The 19,198-nt window shown below is 34.5% G+C and overlaps 1 protein-coding gene across 5 annotated transcripts in view; it reads right to left on the bottom strand.

The window, feature by feature from the left end:
- The window catches only part of TAF4B (TATA-box binding protein associated factor 4b), a 108,745-nt gene that overhangs the window by 49,360 nt on the left and 40,187 nt on the right, over window positions 1-19,198 (bottom strand). For all 5 annotated transcript variants that reach the window (XR_004425712.1, XM_033135580.1, XM_033135579.1 and 2 more), the window contains one exon: window positions 4,321-4,490. Coding sequence is in view for 4 of the 5 variants with exons in the window: in XM_033135580.1 (XP_032991471.1) it covers window positions 4,321-4,490 (170 nt within the window). In the remaining variant the exon portion in view is untranslated. The remainder of the gene's footprint in view (window positions 1-4,320; window positions 4,491-19,198) is intronic.

The raw sequence follows: 19,198 nt of genomic DNA, 5'->3' as shown, positions 1-19,198 counted from the left end.
AAAGATATAGGCAATTAGGTACTCTAATTTAAATGAGCTTTTAATAGTGCTGTTGTGTTTCTTTTTAACATATGCAAATACACAGGAATTTTAAAAATATCACTGATTTTGGACTCCATCTGAAATATACTCTTATATACTAATCAAAGTGTGAATGAGTATAGCAAAAATAAACTTTAATTAAAAGCTAACAAATCTGAAATACATCCTTTGATATTATTCCATAATAAAAGATAAATTTTAATTCAAAACGCAAGCTATAGTAAACCAGACAGGAAGAAGACACAAAATTATGCAGTTTCTCTTACGCCAAACCTTCAAAATGGAGTCCATTATTTTCTAGCAAAACTGAATTTATCACCAATTTTAGATGCAAGAGGGGAAAACACACTACAAAGTCAAATCTACTTTACTAAAACCGTTAGCATAAACAAATAGTGGGGGCCTTCTACATAAGGGGCAGTAACAGTTTTAAAACAACCCAATAATAAAAATTACAACCAAAAATAGGGTAGATAGGGAATGACATGCCAGTTCATGCTTAAATTAAAGAAAATGAACATTTACAAATACTGAGTGTTTTGGAGGGAAACTTTGAAAATAATTTCATATGTATTTATAAAATAGATAACTCATCCTATATAAAAGACCATATTTTTTTAAATACTAGAAATAAACAAGGCTAGGATTTGCAAACAATTCCAAGGCTTAGTGAACAATGAAATGTTCTAGTATCTTCACTAACCCAGTAATAAAACATGACAAAGTGAAAATCAGTGCACATATATCTTTAAGGATAAATGTTTTCAGATTTTTGGGGTTTATAACCAGGGGAGGGATTGCTGGGTCATATGGTAATTCTATTCTTCATTTTTTGAGGAACATCCACACTGCCTTCCATAGCGGCTGCACCAATCTGCATTGCTCATTCCAGCCTCTCCACCACTTATTACTATTTGTCTTGTTGATGATGGCCATTCTAATCCGTGTGAAGTGATATCTCATTGTGGTTTTTATTTGCATTTCTCTGATGATTAGTGATGTTGAGCATCTTTTCATATGTCTATTGGCCATCTGTATAACCTCTTTGGAGAAATGTCTATTCAGGTCCTCTGCCCATTTTTTAATTGGATTGTTTGCTTTTTTGTTGTTGAGTTCCTTATATATTTTGGATATTAGCCCCTTATCAGAGGCGTTGTTTGCAAATAACTTTTTCCATTCGGTTAGATGCCTCTTTATTTTGTCGATGGTTTCTTTTGCTGTGCAGAAGCTTTTTAGTTTGATATATATGTTCCAATGTTCATTGTGGCTTTATTTACGGTGACCAAGACATGCAAACAACCGAAGTGCCCTTCGATAGATGACTGGATGAAGAAGTTGTGGTATATATACACTATGGAATACTATTCTGCCGTAAGAAAAGATGAAACAGTGCTATTTGCGACAACATGGATGGATCTTGGGATTATTATGCTAAGCGAAGTAAATCACACAGAAAAAGAACCGTATGATTTCACTGATATGTGGGATATAAAACTGAAAGCAACAAAGGAACAAGACAAACAAATAAAGAGACAAAAACTCAGCATAGACAATAGTTTAGTGGTTACCAGAGGGTAAGGAGGGAGGGGCGTGGTAGATGAGGGTAAAAGGGATCAAACATATGGTGACGGAAAGAGAACTGACTCCGGGTGGTGAACACATAACGGAATATATAGATGATATGTTACAGAATTGTACACCCGAAAACTGTGAAACTTTACTAACCATTGTCACCCCAATAAATTTAATATAAAAATAGTGACAAAGTTACAAAGTTAAATACTGTAAGAAAGAATTTCCACTTTTTTTTTTTTAACTTTTTGCTTTATTTTTCTTTTTCTTAGCCATTGCTAAGAGTATACTGAATTGAGAATCTAGGGGGTAGTATAAACTTTACACTTTTTTAGGTGTCACAACCAGGAAGACACAACCTGAGGCCTTTGGTTGCTTACTTTAAAACATGTCTTGTCAGTATACAAAACCAGTTGTACAAACTTCCTGTCTGAGAAACTAGCAATGTGCCAATCTGGCTAGTGGGGGCTGGGAAATTCAAATGGTGATTAGCATATTCAAGTATTCAAAAAGCCCTTCTTTCCCAAACCAGCTACTCCGATGCTTTTCTGGAACAGGGAAAAATTCCCACTTTTAAATAAAACACCCCCTTCAACAAAGTCAACATAACTGATTAAGGAGATATAACTGGTGCTTGCAAGCTTGTTCTGTGATTTTACAGAATGTCTGTGTAATTTAATTTAGGTAATTAGCAAAAAAAGGAGAACATGGCATGTTTACTCTCCTAACATATTCGAGTAGAAAAATCTTCTAAAAAGATTCTTTGGGTAAATTTATAATTCCTGTTAAGGAACTGTCTTGGTTCTGACCTGTTCTATAAAGATAATATTTTACTATAAATAGAAAACATTTCTAAAAATACATAACTCTATTCATTCTGTTTTTTCTTTTTTTTAAAGGGTCGGTAATTCAGAAATAAGAAGTTTTGCAATTTCCCATGATATTAAATGACAATTTTATGCTTCATCATTAAGAACTGAAAATACAAATAGGTGTCCCCAGAATTCTCCTTGAAAGTAGAGGATACAAACTAAATGTACTCTCTTTTAGAGTATAACATTTGATGGGAACACAATCTTATCTATGCACTTACAGTCTACGGCTGCTTTTGCAAAGTAACAGCCAAGTTGTGCAGTTGTGACACAGACCACATGGCCCACAAAGAGGCAAATATTTACCACTATCTGGCCCTTCATGGAAAAAAATTTGCCAGTCCCTGTCCTAAATGATCAAAATTGCTCCGTCAAAGCTAAAAATTTTCCTATCATATAATCAAGGTTTAAATAATGCTAGAAATAAAATTTGTTTAAGGGAGGCAGGGAATTGAAAAAATTAAGTATTTACTTCTGCTCTATCTAAGCTCCATACAATTATAAGGTAACAAGGAGTTCAAATATCAGGAAATTTCCCAAGCTGTCACAGGAAGGTATAGAGCCTAAGTTTAATTAATTAACTCCAATTAATTCTGAACTTAATTTAGCTCCAAAATTAAGGAACTAGCTCCTGTACAGTACAAAATACATAAGCAAAGAAGAAAACAAAAAAGAGAGAATGAGAGAGAGAAAGAGGAAGAAGGGTGGGGGAGAAAAGTCAAACAAAACACAAGCCAATAGCAAATAAACACTTTACAATTAGCTCTTCTGAATTCCCATCCTTTTGGATTACTTGTAAATTATAGTTTTTTCATGATCAAAGAAAGATATATGCCCAACTTAGAGATTAAAAAAAAGTAGTAATTTATATAGCATATAGTAGGAGCTCAAACATTACTTTATTTAGTATTTTATAAAGTAAACTTAAAATATGTAATAGTAATGCGCTGTGTAGACCTTAAATATATCATGGACGTATCTAAAATCAGAAGTCTTCACATTTTTGTGTTAGTCCTTCAATATAAAATGTAAAGGTTCATAGTCAAATATATTCAAAGGTCACTAGTACTGGTGCCCAAATTTGACATGGGTGAAGGAGGAAAGCTGGTCTCAAATAAGACCCAGGGTTGGGACACAAGGAATATGATAACTCACACAATAATATCTCTCCCAACTGTCTCTTTTTTCAGTTAATTTAGGGAGATTGTAGTCTTTCACATTATTGCAAGTTTGGTATTAAACAACAACAAAAAAAGCTGTTTGGCTCCAGAATAAAAGTGGTATGTTCTCTTTCATTTCCTTACATACACTGCAGCCACATAACAACTACTCCTGGACCTAGAGAGAACCCTAATATTCTTCTAAGCCAAGGTTGGGTTTGAATTTCAGGGTTGAGATAAAAAAAAAAAAAAAAAAAAAGAGGACTTAACCTTGTTAGTTGTTTATTTATTTCATAAAAACAAACTTGTAACCTAAGTGTGCATTTGTAAACATACACATCTAAAGGCCAACCAAGGAAGAAACGGGACAGAAAAAAATAGTATATCATATGTATATATTTACATAAAAATATATACATCTATTCTCCCATTAAGAAATATAAATAAAATATTAACTTCTATTATCTAAACCAGAAACCATACATTATATGATTGAAGTTATGTTAATAATTTTTAAAATACTTCTTTCTATAACACCTATGACATCTTAATTATTTCCAGAGCTTTATGTAAGCCTCAGAGTTCCAGGAAGACCAATCAAAGCTCTCTCTTTGATAACATTTTCCATGGAACAGACAGTCCCATTAGGTCAATAATCATAAGTTTGCACTTACCAATGTCTAAAATTCTCTTTTGTAGAGCTCCAATGAGAAGAAATGGTTCATCTTTACATGACTGAACAAGTGTGCCAACCAATTCAGAGTTTGTTGCTAAGATGCAGGCATTTTCTTCTTTAAGGCTGACCCCTGCCATGGAAGTCACATCATTGATGTCATCTTCATCTCTATTAGAAAACAAAGATAGAGCTTTTTTGGTACTGGCGGTGGTGGTGCTTTCTGTATGAATGATTTAAGAGAGCAAAGAATTATAGATCTCTCCTTATAACTAAAGACATGATTTTATTCAATTTATCCAAGCAAGAGAAGAACTAAAGAATGACTATCTTCCCTGTAAGTCTTTGAAATTAATTGGTGTCTCTAACCAGTGTGTAAATTTAACATCAGAAAAATAAATCATAAGCAACTTTGTCTTTTAGTGCCCATCTCTCCCTTTGTTTAGTAAATGAGATACGCCAAAAGGAATGTGGAACTTATACTAAGTTATCCACAAATCCCCTGAAATGAAAGACACAGAAATGAAAACAGACTTCTTTATTTTTATCCAAAATGATTAAAAGCCCCAGCGCACTCCACTGTTTCACTGAGGGGCAGGAGAAATCACCCAGTTCTAAGAGATCAATACTCACATAAAGGGCCTTGAGAAGAAGCTTTCTTGACTAGCTATTCTGAAACCAAACAGTTAAAACTAGTTTTGTGTCTCTACTTCAGACTTTTGGTATTCCCCGTCTGTACCAATTGAATTCATTAAACTGCATCCTTGAACAAACGGCTGCAAAGAGCCTATATATAACATATAAAATTGTACACATACATGTATAAAAGGCATATATATAAAACACAAAATATGTTTAAACTCTTTATTTGAACAAGCAAAATTAAATAGTCGTTTTTTACAAAATTGCTCTATGGCTACAGTACTAAGATGCGTGTATATATTTAAGGGGGGGGAGAGGGAGACGGAGAGGGAGGGAGGGAGGGAGGGAGAGGGAGACAGAGAGAGAGAGAGAGAGAGAGAGAGAGAGAGAGAGAATACTAAAATTCTTGCATCACCTATATAATAACAAGCACATTACTGATCATAACTCACACACAATGCATAACATAATTTACACAACCATTATTATATAAAAAAGATGTTGTTTCTCTTTATTGTATGGTTCAAATGGTGTATCATGTGGACTCATGTTAATAGATTTAAATCATGAACCTCTCTGTGATAATGTATTTATCTACAGACAAGGTAAATAAATTACAATTGTCAAGTGCCCAAAAAAATGAAGGCTTCTGGTGTTCAACTTGAAAATATAGCGCATTGGCGGTGGGGAAGGGTTCACACCCAAAACATATAAGAGATGCAAACTAAGTGAAAAAAAGTTAAGTGTTAGACACAGCAGTTGAACGTAAAGACAAAGAACAATGGTTGTATAATCAAAACAGTATATTTAAAAGCTCAACATTAAAAAGTATGTTTCTGCAATGGGGAAAAGAAAAAGCAAAAAAATTAGTATATCAAACCACCAAATGAAATATGCAATATAAAAAAACTACACAAAAATGGTTGAACTCCACCTTATCAAATGTCACAGAGCAAGTATTGTCAGAGGTATGAGAGGCTGACAATGGTTCTACGAATCAATTTGCCACCTATGTAAATAAAGTAGTATGTCCAGAAACACTGAAACATTTAAACATCTAAAGTGTAAGAATGGTGGAACTATAAACCCAAAGATGAACCAAGATCAGAGTAAAAAAGTATTTTAAGAAGTCTGAGTAAAAAGTAGTTTTTAAAAACCAAGAGAATAAAAAGATAAGCCACAGACTGGAAGAAAACATTAAAAAAAAAATAAAACACATCTGATAAAGGACTGTCATAAAAAAACATACAAAGAACTCTTAAATTTCAACAATAAGAAAACAAACCCAATTAAAAACATTGGAATATGTGAAAAGAAAGCTCACCAAAGAATATAGGTAGGTATATAGATGGCAAATAAGCATATGAAAAGAGTGTATACATCTTATGTCACCAGGGAAATGCAAATTAAAACAAGGTAACACTACACACCTATTAAATGGCCAAAATTCTGAACACTGACAAAACCAAATGCTGACAAAGATGTGAAGCAACAGGAAATTTCCTTCATTGCTCGTGGGAATACAGAATGGTACACCTACTCTGAGAGACAGTTTGACGGTTCATTACAAAACTAAACATACCACATGATCCAGCAATTGCACTCCTTAGTATTCACTTAAAGGAGCTGAACATTTATGTCCACACAAAAACCTGGGCATGAATGTTTGTAGCAGCTTTATTCATTATTGCCCAAACTTGGAAACAACCAAGATGTCTTCAGTAAGTAAATGGATAAACTGTGGTATGTCCAAACAATGAAATATTATTTAGCACTAAAAAGATATGAGCCATCACACCATGAAAAGACATGAATGCATATTATTAAGTGAAGGAAGTCAACCTGAAAAGGCTACATACTGGTAATTTCAACTATATGACATTCTGGAAAAGGCAAAAGCATGGCAACAGTATGACCAGTGGCTGCCAGGAATTAAAGGTGAGGGAGAGATGAATAGGTAGATACATGTCATTATACATTTGCAAAACCCAAAGAATGTACAACACCAAGAGTGAACCATAATGTAAGCTATGGACTCTGGTTGATAGCGATGTCAGTGCAGGTTCATCAATTGGAACAAACATGCCACTCTGGCTGGCGACGTTGATGAGGGAGGTTGTGTATGAGTGGGAGTAGGGGGAATTCTCTACATTTGATTTTACTATGAACATAAAACTGCTCTAATAAACAAAGCCTATTTTAAAAAATGACCAAGTGCACATCAATGAAAAGTCAGTTCACTCTAAAACAGAATCCTAACCAGTTACTCAGTATCTTTGGGACTCAAATTTTTCCTCCTCTGAAAAACAAGTAACTTAGAGTAGGTACTTTCTAAGGTCCCTCTCAGGCACTTAAAGAATGAGGCAGCTCTCTCTGACCTGATACAGAACAATTGCCAAGTTGTACTCTGAAGGAACAAAAAAGAAAAGAAAAACAAAGTACAGAATAAGCTGCATCTTGCAAAAATTATACACAAACATACACTTATATGGAAAAATACATGAGATATTCTTCTTTGGAGAGGGAAATAGAGAAACAGAGATAGGAAGAAGATTTAAACTATATTATACTCCTTTCTGCCTTTTGAATTTTGTATTATGTACTTAGATTAGTGATTTAAGAAAAAAAACATTTAAAGAAAACGTGAGATAGAAAAAAATAAGATGAAGCTTAGACATATAATCTTATCCTTCCCTTAAAAATAAAATCAGAATTGTTTAAGGTATAAAACACATGGCCTTTATACACACGCACAGAACACTGAATGTTTACAATTTCAGTTGTATGCCAGGTACACAGGCCCTGCAAACTGCAAGATCTCACACAGGCTGCAGAGACCAATACCAGGCCTACTTACTACCAGCAGCTAGCATAGTACCAGAATGGAATAGAATTCATCAATGAGAAGACAATCTCATGTTTTTTTAGAATCTTCTTGCAGCCCTTCTCTCCAAATAAGCAGGGAACAAACCACCCAATAAGGTTTGTTTTTGCCTGTCTTCCCTCCTATTTGGCCCCAAGCTGAACACAACTCCCTCTAGTATAGCTGCCAGTTGCTATGGTTACAGAGGGCAGCAGGAGTAGAGGAAAACCCCTCCTGAGGGACGAGGAAAAGGTGCCACAATAAACAGCATCCAAGCCATTTCAAATTTCCCCTAAGAAAGGGAGCAGACTGTAGGAAAGTAAAGACACAGTGTTGTAGCAGCATTATCAATAAGGCTGAGACAGGCCAGGACAGTAATAAAGCCTTAGATGTTGAGGCATGTGTGTGATTCTGGTTTGGTTTTAATTTTCAAAAAGAAACAGAGAATCTCTGCACCACGTCTTCAAGTCTTCTGGTCTAATGCGGTGCCTTTTGATGAAGGCTCTATGAAAAACAATCTATTTTGTTTTAACAAGACATACAAAAAACAAATCTAATAGTGTGTCAGTAGAAAAAGGCTTCCAACTTATGATTCTGTGGGGTGTAATAGGGTACTATATAAAAATTAAAGAAGTATTACCTAATTTTCATGAATGCCTTGTAGTCTGGCTTCTGAAACTGATCAAATTCTTGAGCTTTTGATAGAGTTAACTGCTGCTTATGCCTGCCTTAAATCTCTCCCACCCTCTTTAAAAAAATAGCACCAGACTACTAATTCTTCTCAAGTAGAGTGAATCACATCACTTTCCTGCTCAAAAACCTTCCTGTTCCCATGAACTTGACCTGATACTCAATGTCTTCCAGGTAATGACCTTAACCTAGCTCTCCTCCCTCCCATTATTCACTATCAAATAGCTCCTACTGATTCTAGTCTTTGCTCAGGCTATTATTTCCTCCCCCTGTCATAGTCTTCAACTCCTCTTGCATTATTATCTTTTCAGTTGTCAAAGCCTTATCTATATCCCAGGCCTACCTCAAATGCCTACTTTAGAAATGCTGGTTTAATCTGTTTTTATACTTTTAAAATTTTTGTCCAATTGCTATAACTTTTGAACTTCTGAGAGCAAGTTTTGTCTTGGTTATGGCAGGCCTTACTCTGTTTTCTAATAATCAATGGAGTGGCCTTAAACTCCAACTAGAATAATTTTATTGGTCATGTTAATCATCTTTATCACATATCATTCTTCTCAGAATAGTATGTAAATGGTACTTAAATAGTTGAGTAATTGCTATGTGCTCAGTGTGTTGTTTTCTATTACAATGTACTGGGAAGTAGAACAGCAGGTAAAAATGATGAGGGTTCTGAGTCAAACTGCCTACTGTGGAATCCTGACTCTGCCACTTATTATTTTTGTGAAATAAGGCAAATCAATTAACCTCTTTAAACCTGCGTCTTCAGTAAAATGGGGACATTATAGTCCTTACATCTTAGAGGATTGAAGGAAGTAATTCATATCAAGGAAAAATTACCTTGATACATAAAGAGCTCCTACAAATCCCTAAGGAAAAGACCAATGATCCAAAGACAAAGCATAAGAATCTTCAATTAACAGAAAACTTAAAATGACTCAAATATATGATGTTATATCCTACTCATAAGAGAAATACATAATTTTTCACCTATTAGATTGGCAATTTTTTTTAAAGATTACTAGAACATGTGAAAATATGTTATCTTAAGCTTTGTTGGTAGATATAATTTGTTAATACAACCTCCATGGAGAGTTGTTTAACATTGTCTGACAATTTAAAATGAATAAGCTGTTCTTCCTAGAAACTAGGTGAAATGACAGTCATTGCTGTTTTGTTTTCCTTGTACAAAACTCTGGAAACAATCTAATGTCCATCATCATGCAACTGTTAAAAACACCAAATCACAATGAATATGTAGTTTTATCACTAAACTAAAAACCAAAATGTAAAACATATATATTATATACTATCATCTATGTTGAAAAGGTTATACCTACAAAGATACATAATCAATTGCTAACAGTGGTTGGCACCGGGCTGGTTCTGGGTAGCAGAGGGGAAAACAAGCAAGGGAGAACCTTATTTTCCCCACTATATTTCCCCACCTTTTGAGCTGCATGCAAAAATGTATGTATTACCTAGTCAAATAAATAAATTGCTTTAAAACTATAAACAAAAATTTTATTTTAAAAAGATCAAGCTGTTCCCTTAGATTACTAATCCCTGGTAAAGAAGTTTGGCTTCAATATTCTTTTTTCACCACTCTCAGGCATAACCTCTCTACTCTATTGTAGCCAGTATGTAAACTCACCCCACATTCTGTTTATTCCTCCTTCTATATCTTTTTTGAAGTTATTTTTCTCATGGGAGATTCTCTTTGTCTTTCTTATTATTAACTCAAATGTAATATAGTATACTGCAGTGTTTCTCAATCTGCAATCTGGAAAAGCCCCGCAATCAAGAATTTTAGCAAGTTCCCTGGGTAATTCTGAAATTGTTCATCTATACTAGCAAGTATTTATAAATTGTTTCAAAATTATCTACCATCCCTTTCCTATATTTATATATTAATTGAATGACGAATCATGTCAAAAAATTTTTACTATATGAGCATACCATAACATTATCACTGTCTCTTGGCTTTGATCTTTCTTGAGGATACCCATGACATAAAAAAGATATGCCCTGTCTCCTGCCCACCTAACTTTAACCTTTGCTTTATAGTGTATCTACTTCTAATGTCTTTCCTTCCCAGTTTGTTCTGTATGGAAGTACAAACATACTTTTTAAGTACAAACATAATTTTTCTTAAATGTCATTTTACTATGACAAAATCTGGCTAAAAACTTCAAAAGACTTCAATCTCACCTCCAAGTCCTCATTCTGTAATTTCCCTGTGAGGAATGTTTCAGAACCTATTTTCTAACAAGATCTAGCATAAGGCAACCACTCCAAGAAGACTTCTTTTGTTGAATTTTAACACTAAATTTACCTGGGCACAGCTCACATGGATGCTTAAGCCCTGTCTCTTTTGTCTTTACAAGATGAGAGGGTTTTTGTTGCCAGAAACTGTTTTCTCTTTAAGTCCTTGCTCTGGAATGATGTAACCATATATATAACCAATGTACATTATTGCTACACTTGTACATATAAGGATGGACTCTTAATAAACACTTAACCAAACATAAATTACATATGAAGCAAGGTAGAACACATATTTAATTTACACTAAAGAATCTGACTCCTGAAATATGAAAAAATGGACATTACAGTTGGTGGAATAATACTATTTATGCAAATAGCATGTAATCTTGTCCTATGTTATTTTCTTTTTTTTCTAAGGAGGGTGCAGCTCACAGTGGCCCATGCGGGGATCGAACCAGCAATCTTGGTCTTATTAGCACCTTGCTCTAACCAACTGAGCTAACTGGCCACACTTTCTATATTATTTTCTAAAAGCGGCTTTTAAAGAAAAATTAAAAAAAAAAACAACACAAAACTCTTAGCTGTTAAAATGCCTTCTCTAACAAAAGAAATATATGTATATGCATTATTCATCCACAAATATTTTATTTCTCTCTAAAATATGACAAAAAAACACCACTTAACCATAAAGCCTTATCGTATCTTCAAAAAATAAACAATTTCTTATTATCATCAAATAGCCACTCAAGTTTCAATAGGGCTAACTATACAAACATGCAGAGGTTACTATATTTGTCACTTCTGATTCTGAAATCTGAAGAATAAACATGAATCTCTGGCACCCTCTGGTGTTTAAGCACTATATAGCTTCCCTTACTCATCCCAGGGTACTGCCAAGCTGAATAGAAAGTATGATTTTCTTAGTGGAAAGTACCAAACAGAAAAAAATTTTCAGTTAAACGAGTAGTTTTGAAAAAGTAAGTAGATATCATTCTATGTTACTAAACCTCATCCAATCAAGTCAAGACAAGATTTAATGCCAAACACTAATACCTCCTCTTATTTAACAAGAGTCTAAACCAAGGGTCTATTTTAAGCTTCATTTCAGCAATAACTGAAGTGATATTAATATCCAAGAAAGCAAACTTAATAAAAAAAGATACCACCATAAAAAGATATGCGTAAACCACATATGACCCAAATTACTAGAAAGCATTATACAAAATTGAAAACTATCTTTGTGCAAAACCAAAAGATATCTTAAAAATAGTTAAGATTATAGGTACTCCTATTCTCTTTTATAAAATTCATTTTTTCAACAAATACTTGAATGCTTATTATGAACCAAGCATTGTTCTAAACATTATACAATGGTGAACAAATTATTATAAATTCTCAGACATTTAAAAAGGGGTAGGAAACACAAGGAAGAGTAAACAAATGAATACGATAATTTAAGATAAGTGCTTTAAGACAGTGGATATGATTTAAGAAGCCACTTTACATTGATTGGCCAAGCAAAGACTCTCTAAATAAAGATAATTGAAACTTTTAAACTGAAATAAGAATGACCAAACCATATGAAGACTTGGGGACAGAGTCCAGGAAATATCACATCTAAATAATGTACAGTGGGAATATGATTAGTGTGATTGAAGAACAGAAAGAAACTGAAGAAGGAGCCCAGGTCCCCAAAACCATGAACTATTATACCTGCAATGGTCTGCCTACTTCCAATTTTCCTAAATATGAGAGAGAATCTTCTCTCTTGCTTATGCCACTGTCTTCAGTTTCTCTTGTATCTACAACCTTACTGAATGCTAACAACTACAACTATAGTTTAAAATGGTTCATATCATAAAATAGTCAACTCTCCCCCACATTAACCTAATCACATAATCTCAAGGGAAAACTTTCATAGAACTGCCCTGTTTCTAAAATTCATGTGCGATAGAAAAATAACAAGACATCTTTGATTAAAAAGGAAGAAAGAAAAAGGACTTACTCCATCAGATATAAAAACCAATAATGAAGGTATAATTGAAAATACAAAAATATTAACATAAAATAAAACAAACACATAGCCTTAAAATGAAATGCTAGAAATGCACCTTTGTGTAATTGGGAATTTAGTATATGATAAAGGTGGCATTTCAAGTCAGAAAGGTAAGGATGATGAATTCTTCAGTAACTACTTTTGAGACGAGCAATCCAATTGGGGAAAAGCTAATTTCTGCTTCAGACATTTACAAAAATAAAATCAAGAATTACTGAAGATGAAAAGGTATGTGTGCACATGTGAGCTGTGTGTGTATAGATGTCTTGAAAGAAAATATAGGTGCACATCATTCTGAGCAGAAGACAAGGAAGAATTTCTTAGAATAAGGTAAAATTCAAAAGTCATATAGAAAGAGACTGATAAATCTAGTATTGTGACTTAAAAATCTTCATATAACAAAAGACATTAAAAACAAACTTACACATTAAACAAAAGATTAGGAGAAAAATATTTACAACATATATAACAAATAATTACATATATATAGATATATATACACACATATAAATCTAGAAAGCAATAAGCACTCAATAGAAAAATGAGCAAAAGTAATAAGCTAGAAATTTCCCAAAGAAAATACTAATGGTGACACTTTGGCTTCAGGCAGTAAGTGGACTAGATTTACTGAGGAGACATTACATGGTATTATAACTAGACCGGCATAAGACATTTTCATTCCAGTGTTGGGTGCACATAAGTTGTCCAAAAGGTGTCAGCAAAAATAAGCAATGAGCACACACACTGGAAAGGCAGAACTGCCTCAGGAGCAAATGCCTGTGGCTAGCACTAGTTCTTGGGCCTCTGTTGGAGAAATTTTATCTGAGACTGCTGGTTAATAAGTCAGCTTCCCTAGAACATGGCTAAAGTGGTGTCAAGTCAATAGTCATCCTTGGTTCCTATAATAAAGTCATATATCCTCTATGGAGTAAAACAAACCTGATTTGGGCCCTCAGGTTTAATCTGCTTTACCCATCCAATGAAGTTTTAAGTTCAACAATTACATTTTTCACTTCTCAATGTCCTATTTGGTTCTTTTTCAAATCTTTATATTCATTTCTTCATAGATAATTGTTACTTGCTCATTTTTGTGATTCCACATTTTATTTTTAACCATTTTATCACAGCTTTTAATAATGAATATTTGATCATCCAATGTTTGAAGTCATTGGAGTTCCACATGTGTTGCTGTTTCCCTGTAGTTTAACTCAGGGTGACTTTTCTTTACATGTTTTATCTTTGAAAGTGAACACATACATGAATACCAGAAAACAATGGAAAGGCATTTTTAAAGTACTGAAAAGAGAAGGAAAAAAACAGTCAGCCCATAATTCTAATCTCACTGCTGACATCATTGTCTACATAAATAACCTAAAATAATCTAAAAATTATCAGAAGAAATTAACAAGGCAATTGGCATATGATTTTAAAAAATAAACAACCTGCTTTCTATATACTAGGAACAGAATAGGCAATTACCACAAATATTATTTATAATAGGAATAAAAAGGTGCCTAGGAATAAATACAACAGATAAATGCAACAAATTGTATGCAACCTATACAAATACATCACTTTATTGCAATATGTTAAAGAAGGCATGTGTGAATGGAGACATAAATCATGTGCATAGATTGAAGGCTCAAAAATATACAAAAATCAGCTGAAAGACAGTGGACCTATGGGCTCAAGGCCATGCCAATTCAAATTCCAGCAGAGATTTTGGTGGGATTTAAACTGATGTTTAAATTTATACAGAACAGCAAAATCCCAAGAACAGCCAAGGAAATAAGTAAGAGTAGGGGAAAAGGGTATGAACTGTTTTAAAGATGTTCAAAGAACAAAATGAAGATATGCGGAGAGTCAAGAAAATGATGTATGGACAAAATGGAACTACCCTGTTTCTCTGAAAATAAGACTTAGTTGGACAATCAGCTCTAATGTAACTTTTGGAGCAAAAACTAATGTAAGACCCAGTATTGTATTATATTATATTATACCCGGTTTTACACTATAGTAAAATAAGACCGGGTCTTATATTAATTTTTGCTCCAAAAGACACATTAGAGATGATTGTGCGGCTAGGTCTTATTTTCGGGGAAACACAGTATCAATGAAGAGAGAGAAAACTGAGAAAGAAACCAAAAAGAAATTCTGGAGCTGAAAAGTACAGTGACTGAAATGAAAACTTCACTAGAGGATTCAAAGCAAATTAGAGAAGGCAGAAGAATCAGTGAACTTGCAGATAAGAAAATGGAACTTATTGAGTGTGAGGAACAGAAAGAAAAAAGATTGCAAAGTGAACAAAGCCTACAGGACCTATGGGACACCATCATACGGTCAAACATATGCATTGTAGGGGTGCCAGAAGGGGAAGAAAGAATATTTAAAGAAATAATGGCTGACAACATTTCAAATTTGAGGAATGATATAAATATAAACATCTAAGAAGCTTAATGAACTCCAAGTAAGATGAACTCAAAGAGACCCATGATGAGACACATAATAAACTTTCAAAAGACAAAGAGAGACTCTTGAAAGCAGCAAGAGAGAAGTGACTTATCACATACAAGGGATCCTCAATAAGATTCTGAGCAGATTTCTCATCAGAAACTTTGGAGGCTAGAAGTCATGGGCTGATATATTCAAAGTGCTAAAAGAAAAAAAAAGTCAATTTAGATTCTTGTATCTGGCAAAACTGTCCTCCAAATGTAAGGGATAAATTAAGATATTCCCAGATAAACAAAACCTGAGAGAGTTCAGGTTTTGTTGTACCAGTAGCTCTACCTTACAAGAAATGCTCAAGGGAGTCTGGCAGGGTAAAATGAGAGGACACTAGACAGGAACTTGAAGCCACATGAAGAAATTAAAATTTCAATAAAGGTAAATGCATGAGCAATTATAAAAGCTAGTATTATTTTAAGAATGGTTTGTAACTCCATTTTTTTGTTTTCTATGACTTTGGAGACACATTAGATAAAGACAAGTGTTAGTCTAAAAGCTGGAATTATTGAAACTTTGATTTATAACTCCACATTTTGTTTTCTATAATACATAACCTAAGAGACTAATGCATTTAAAAGATTGTGAGTTTATATTTTGGGACACACAAGGTATAAAGATGTAACTCTGTGACATCAACAACCTAAAAGGATTGGGAAAGAGCAATAAAGGAGCAGAGTTTTTGTACATTATATAGGTTAAGCTAGTATATACCGTGTTTCCCCCAAAGTAAGATCTAACCGGAAAATAAGCCCTAGCATGATTTTTCAGGATGACATCCCCTGAACATAAGCCCTAATGAGCTTTTTGGAGCAAACCTTAATATAAGATCCGGTCTTATTTTCGGAGAAACACGGTAGTCACAGGTTGCTTAATGGCAGAGACACATTCTGAGGAACACAACATTAGCTAATTTTGTCATTGTGAGAACATCATAGAGTATACTTATACAAACCTAGATGGTACAGCTTACTACACACTAAGGCTATATCGTATAGCCTATTGCTCCTAGACTACAAACCTGTACAGCATGTTACTGTACTAAATACTGTAGATAACTGTAACACAATAGTAAGTGCTTGTGTTATCTAAACACAGGTTACAGTAAAAATACAGTAAAAAAATATTTTTAAAATGGTACATGTGGATCTGGCACTTACAATGAATGGAGCATGCAGGACCAGAAGTTGCTCTGGGTGAGTCAATGATTGAGTGGCGAATGTGATGGTCTAGAACATTACCATATACACTACTGTAGACTTTATAAACACTGTCCACTTCCTTTCAATAGGATCAGAAATAGTGCATCAAAGCTGTCAGTGTGGCTCCATGAACAGGATTATGTGCTAGACTGACTGAAAATATCAAGGTGAAACTCGCTGAGTAAGGTATACGTCACCACAATAGTGACTGGAGGAGGGAGTGAAAGGTGGCCTGAGGCTCAGCAGGAATAAGAAATCAAGATAGAGAGATAAAGGAACACAGGGGATTTGTCATAGCAATGTGGTTTTGGCTATTGCATGTTAGATCAGTGGTCAGATTAAGAAGCTTTGTGGTATTCATAAAAACGGAAAGTGTTTAACATGGAGAGGTTGTACAAGTGAAGATTCATTTTGACTTTGGAAATTTGTTTTTGGTTCCATTGACCCTATCTGCCACAGAGGGCTCTCTCTGGCATTGAACTGATGGAAGAAATAAAACTTACTTATGCTTTACATCATTATAACCTGAAAATATTTCCAAAGTACAGGGACAGAGTACTGTCTCCACACTACCACAGAAAGCTTTACTGAAGTGGCAGTGGCATTTAATGCTTAAGGTAGCACTTGTAAACCCATGCCTGGTACAAGATCTTACGTCCTCAATAAAAAATTTACATTAACGTACTCTGAAGACCATCAAGCTAGCTCTGGGAGGGTTGTGGTACCCCCTGAATATGTAGCACTGTGGAAACACATGCGTCTGTGCTGAAACAGGTCAGTGGTTGACTGAAATGTAATCTGTGCACTCAAAAATTGAGGTGCTCTGAGTGAAAGGAAATCTATTGTCAAGCCCCACAATACTGCTCCCAGCAGAGAAAAAAAAAATTCTTCTTGAACCACACTTCCATTTTTTAGAGGAAATTCAGCTCCATTATAATCTTATGGGACCACTGTTGTATATGTGGTCTGCTGCTGATCGAAACATCATTATGTGGCACATGACTGTAATTTCAAATTACAGTGTTATTTTAGGATGTTAAATGTACTCCCCATGGTAACCATGAAGAAAACAGCTACAGAATATACACAAAAGGAGAAAAAAATTAAATGTTCCACTACAAAAGACATCAACTAAACACACAAGGATACAGTAATGTAGGAAATGAGGGACAGAAAAACTATAAGGCTTATAGTATAGCAAAATGATAAAAGTAAGTCCCTCTTTATCAGTAATTACTTTAAATGTAAATGGAATGAATTTTCTATTCAAAAAACAGCAATTGGCAGAAAGGATAAAAATACATGATCCTAATACCAGGTGTGATCAAAAAATACAGTGACTTTAAATTAAAAAAAAAAGTATTGCAATAAAAGACACATTGCCATAAATCCCCCTCAAAATACTCTCCCTCGCTTTGAACACACTTATTCCACCATTCTCGCTACTTTCTGAAGCAGTTCTGGCACTCTTCTTTCGTGAGTGTCTTTAATTGTGCTATTGTGGCTGCCTCGATGTCCTGAATTAATTCAAAACGTTTACCTTTCATGGTCATTTGGACTTTGGGGAACAGCCAGAAGTTGCACGGTGCCAGATCTGGTGAATAAGGTGGATGAGGAAAGATTGTAATGTTTTTATTTGACAGAAATTGCTGTACCAGAAGTGTGATGGGTGACACGGAACCTTTCCCATTGTGATCAAAAAATATGGTGAAAGCTGCTGCCAAGTGCCATCCAACGGAAGGGCAGGGGTCTTCAATATGGGAAGCGGCGCACAGAACTTTTGTAACAGTGTGTGACAAGTTTCAACTTGTTTGGTGCAGTCAGTTGGTTGTGAGCTACGGTTGAGAGAAGGTGTGATTTCAAGTGTGCTGTAAGTCACCCTCCCATCATGAGAACACTCCGTGTCATACATCGCTTCTGGTATATGGCAGTTTCTGTCAAAAACAGCATTACAGCATGTTCTCATCCACCTTATTCACAGGCTCCGGCACTGTGTGACTTCTGGCTCTTCCCCAAAGTAAAAATGACCATGAACGGTAAAGATTTTGAATCAATTCAGAACATTGAGGCAGTCACAACAGCACAACTAAAGATACTCACAAAAGCGGACTGCCAGAACTGCTTCAGAAAGTGGCAAGAACAATGGGGAAAGTGTGTTCGAAGCGAGGGAGAGTATTTTGAAGGGGATTAATGGCAATATGTCTTTTACTGTAATAATTTTTTTTTTATTTAAACATTCACCATACTGTTTGATCACACCTTGTATATATGCTGTCGATAAGAGACTCCCTTTAGATTCAAAACCACAAACGAACTGAACATGAACAGATGGAAAAATATATTCCATGTAAATAGTAACCATAAGAAAACAGGGGTGGCTATACTAATGTCAGACATAATTGACTTTAAATCAAAAAGGTACAAGAGACAAAGAATGTTATATATTAATAAAAGGTTCAATATAGCAAGAAGATACAATAATTATGAACATTTACACACCTATTAACAGACTAACAAAATGTATGAAGCAAAAACTGACAGAACTGAAGGGAGAAATACACGGTTCTGCAATAGTATTTGCTGATTTCAATACCCCACTCTCAATAATGGATAAGACGAACAGATAAAAGGTAAATAAAGATACAGAGGACTTAAC

The sequence above is a fragment of the Rhinolophus ferrumequinum genome, chromosome 19, assembly GCF_004115265.2.
Source record: "Rhinolophus ferrumequinum isolate MPI-CBG mRhiFer1 chromosome 19, mRhiFer1_v1.p, whole genome shotgun sequence".
Lineage (NCBI taxonomy): Eukaryota > Metazoa > Chordata > Mammalia > Chiroptera > Rhinolophidae > Rhinolophus > Rhinolophus ferrumequinum.
The sequence above is the reverse complement of the archived record's forward strand: the minus strand, read 5'-3'. Positions and strand labels throughout refer to the sequence as shown.